Source organism: Apteryx rowi, unplaced genomic scaffold (genome assembly GCF_003343035.1).
Source record: "Apteryx rowi isolate R43461 unplaced genomic scaffold, aptRow1 scaffold_11, whole genome shotgun sequence".
In the NCBI taxonomy this organism is placed as follows: Eukaryota; Metazoa; Chordata; class Aves; order Apterygiformes; family Apterygidae; genus Apteryx; species Apteryx rowi.
In genome coordinates this window covers 6080179-6082854 of record NW_020447308.1, presented here as the reverse complement: position 1 = coordinate 6082854, position 2676 = coordinate 6080179, and the positions used below count along the sequence as shown (strand labels likewise).

The window sequence follows — 2676 nt, the reverse complement described above, 5'->3', positions numbered from 1 at the left end:
GGCCCGCCGCGGGGGGGGGGGTGCAAAGGCGTTGGTGGCAACGGCCGCTGCGCTGAGGGCTGCTGCCGTGTCCCCGAGCCTGCGCCGTGTCCCTTAGGCTCCCTCGTGTGCCTGGGTCCCCCCGTGCCCTCCCGTGTGTCCCCCCCGGTCCCTGGGTCCCCCCATGTCCCTGTCTCCCAGTGTCCTGCCTCCTTGTCCCTGTGTCCCCCCATGTCCCCGTGTCTCCCAGTGTCCTGCCTCCATGTCTCTCTGTGCCCCCCATTTCTCTGTGTTCCTCCCATGTCCCTGTCCCTCCCTGTGTCCCCATGCACCCAGTGTCCCCCCACATCCCTGTGGTGTCCCATGTCCTGGTGCTTCTGTGTCCCTTTGCCTGCTCCCACCCCACACCTCGTGTCCCTTTGCCTGCTCCCTCCCCACACCCCATGGCCCTGTGCCTGCCCATGTCCATCCCTCCGTGTCTCCATGTGTCCCTGTGTCCCAGGCCTGTCCCCATGCCCGCTTGTGTCCCTGTGTGTGCCCTTCACGTCTGAGCCCCCAGGGCGCCAGCACTGTGCTGTGATGGCAGAAAACATTTCAGATAATCGGGTATTTTAACGGAGCAGGGGCACCTTCGAGGCATCGATGGCCTGCAGCCGGCTTTGGYGTCTTTCTCCCGCGCGGGAGCTTAACTTCCTCAGGCCGTTCAGAACGGCAGCTCGGCGGGGTGTTTGTCCCACTGTAGCCCCAGCTGACGTGCGATCCCGCGCCACGATCCTGCGCTGCGATCCCGTGCTGTGGCTGGGCCTGCTCTGCCGGCGCTCGCACAGCAGCAGCAGCACAGAGACCGGCTTGCACCGTAGCAGAGGGGCCTGATAAAAACGTAGAAAACACCTTGCTGTCTGCAGCCTGCCCCGCAACCACGCTCCTTTACCCTCTCTCAAGTTATGTCTTTAATTGTTATGTGCATCTAATATCTTGCTGCCAACAACACTAAAAAGCAGCAGCACTGATTTTGCTAAAATGCACCTGCAGTTTTGCCTCCAGAAAGGCCGACCCCTGCTCTGTGAGCAGCTCGCGCAGGGGCACCTCTCCCACAACCCTCAGCACGTCGCTCGTGAAGCCAAAGCTCCCCACGGTCGGGTCCGTCGCTGAGGTTGTGCGGCGGTTGCGCAAGCCCGACCAGCAGGTTTCCTGTGCAAATCTCAGAGTCGATGTGAGGCACCGGCTCCGTCGGCCGCGGTGTTGCAATAGCCGAGCTGCAGCCCGGGGGAGAGGGCAGAGAGCTCCGAGAGCGGGCGGCGGAGGAAAACCAGCCGTCAGGGCTGTGCATGTCCTTGCCTCCCTGCCTCGGAGGTGGCCGCTGCAGGAGAATCATTTCTTCTAGCTTACAGTGGTTTAAACCAGGTGGAAAGCAGTGGCCTTGCTTTAGAGGTGGAAAAGCAAATGTATGGAAACATTCAGCTGGAGGCTCGTTGCACTGGAGCCCGTGGGAGGCCTGAGCTGAATATACCTCRGTAATTGTATTCCCGTGGGAAGTGCATCAGTGCCAAAGCATCAGGGAAAAAAAGGCTGATTTTTGAAACTGAAGTGTCTTGAAAGATTCAGCAGGAAAATTAATGCAAGATTGGGCACAAGAGGGAGACCCGATCTGCAGGCACTGGATCAGGGATGGCCCAGCCACAGCCCCGTGTGCCGGCACCCCTGCCTTGCTGCCGCCTTGCTGGACCTGGCAGCGTGGTCCTGCGCATGCAGGGGGATTTGCGCATCCTGGACGCTGCGTGCACAGGGGTGTTTGTGTGCCGGATCCCATGTGCATAGGGGTGTTTCTGTGTCTCACTTCCTATGTACATGGGGGTTGCACAGCCCAGATCCTGTGTGCATGGGGATTTCATGTCCCTGATCCCATGGGAGGGAGGTGTTTGCATGTCCCARATCCCATGTGCATGGGGGGAGGTTTGCACCACCCAGATCCCACGTGCATGGCAAGGAGAGTTTGCATGTCCTGGATCCCACGTGCATGGGGAGATTTGCATGTGCAGGATCCTGCGTGCATGGGGTGGGGTTTGTGCTCTTTGGAGCACAAGGGGGGGTTGCACCTGCAGGATCCCATCTGAATGGGGGTGATGCGAAGGAGTTGCACATCCCACATCCCGTGAGCATGGGGGCGGTGGGGGGGGAGCACTGCAGGTCCCGTGCTCTGTGTGCATGGAGGGGAGTTGCAAGTCCTGAACCCTGTGTGCCCAGGGGGGTTGCAGGTCCTGGATCCCATGTGCATGGGGGGTTGCAGGTCTTGGATCCCGTGTGCATGGGGGGGTTGCAGGTCCTGGATCCCATGTGCATGGCAGGGGGGTGCATGTGCAGGTCCCGGATCCCATGTGCACAGGGGGGTTGCAGGTCCCGGATCCTGTGTACACAGGGGGGTTGCTGGTCCCAGATCCTGCATGCACGGGGGGGTTGCAGGTCCTGGATCCCGTGTGCACAGGGGCGTTGCAGGTCCTGGATGCCGTGTGCATGGCAGGCAGGGGTGTGTGCAGGTCCCGGATCCCGTGTGCACAGCGGGGTTGCAGGCCCCGCACCCCTGTGCACGTCGGGGGGGTTGCGGGCCCCGCACCCCTGTGCACGGGAGTGCCCCGGTGCCCCGGGCCAGCAGGCGGCGCCTCTCCCGGGCCCCGCGGTGCTCGGCGCTGCCGGGGCGCA

At 62.3% G+C, this 2676-nt stretch overlaps 2 protein-coding genes across 2 annotated transcripts in view; one reads left to right on the top strand and one right to left on the bottom strand.

Annotated features, from left to right (window-relative positions):
• The window catches only part of HACD3 (3-hydroxyacyl-CoA dehydratase 3), a 12182-nt gene extending 11718 nt beyond the window's left edge, over window positions 1-464 (bottom strand). Inside the window, exon 1 of the mRNA XM_026073379.1 lies at window positions 420-464. Coding sequence (XP_025929164.1) covers window positions 420-464 — 45 coding nt within the window. The remainder of the gene's footprint in view (window positions 1-419) is intronic.
• Window positions 1-2676, top strand: part of DPP8 (dipeptidyl peptidase 8) — a 34380-nt gene that overhangs the window by 730 nt on the left and 30974 nt on the right. The window lies entirely within an intron of this gene.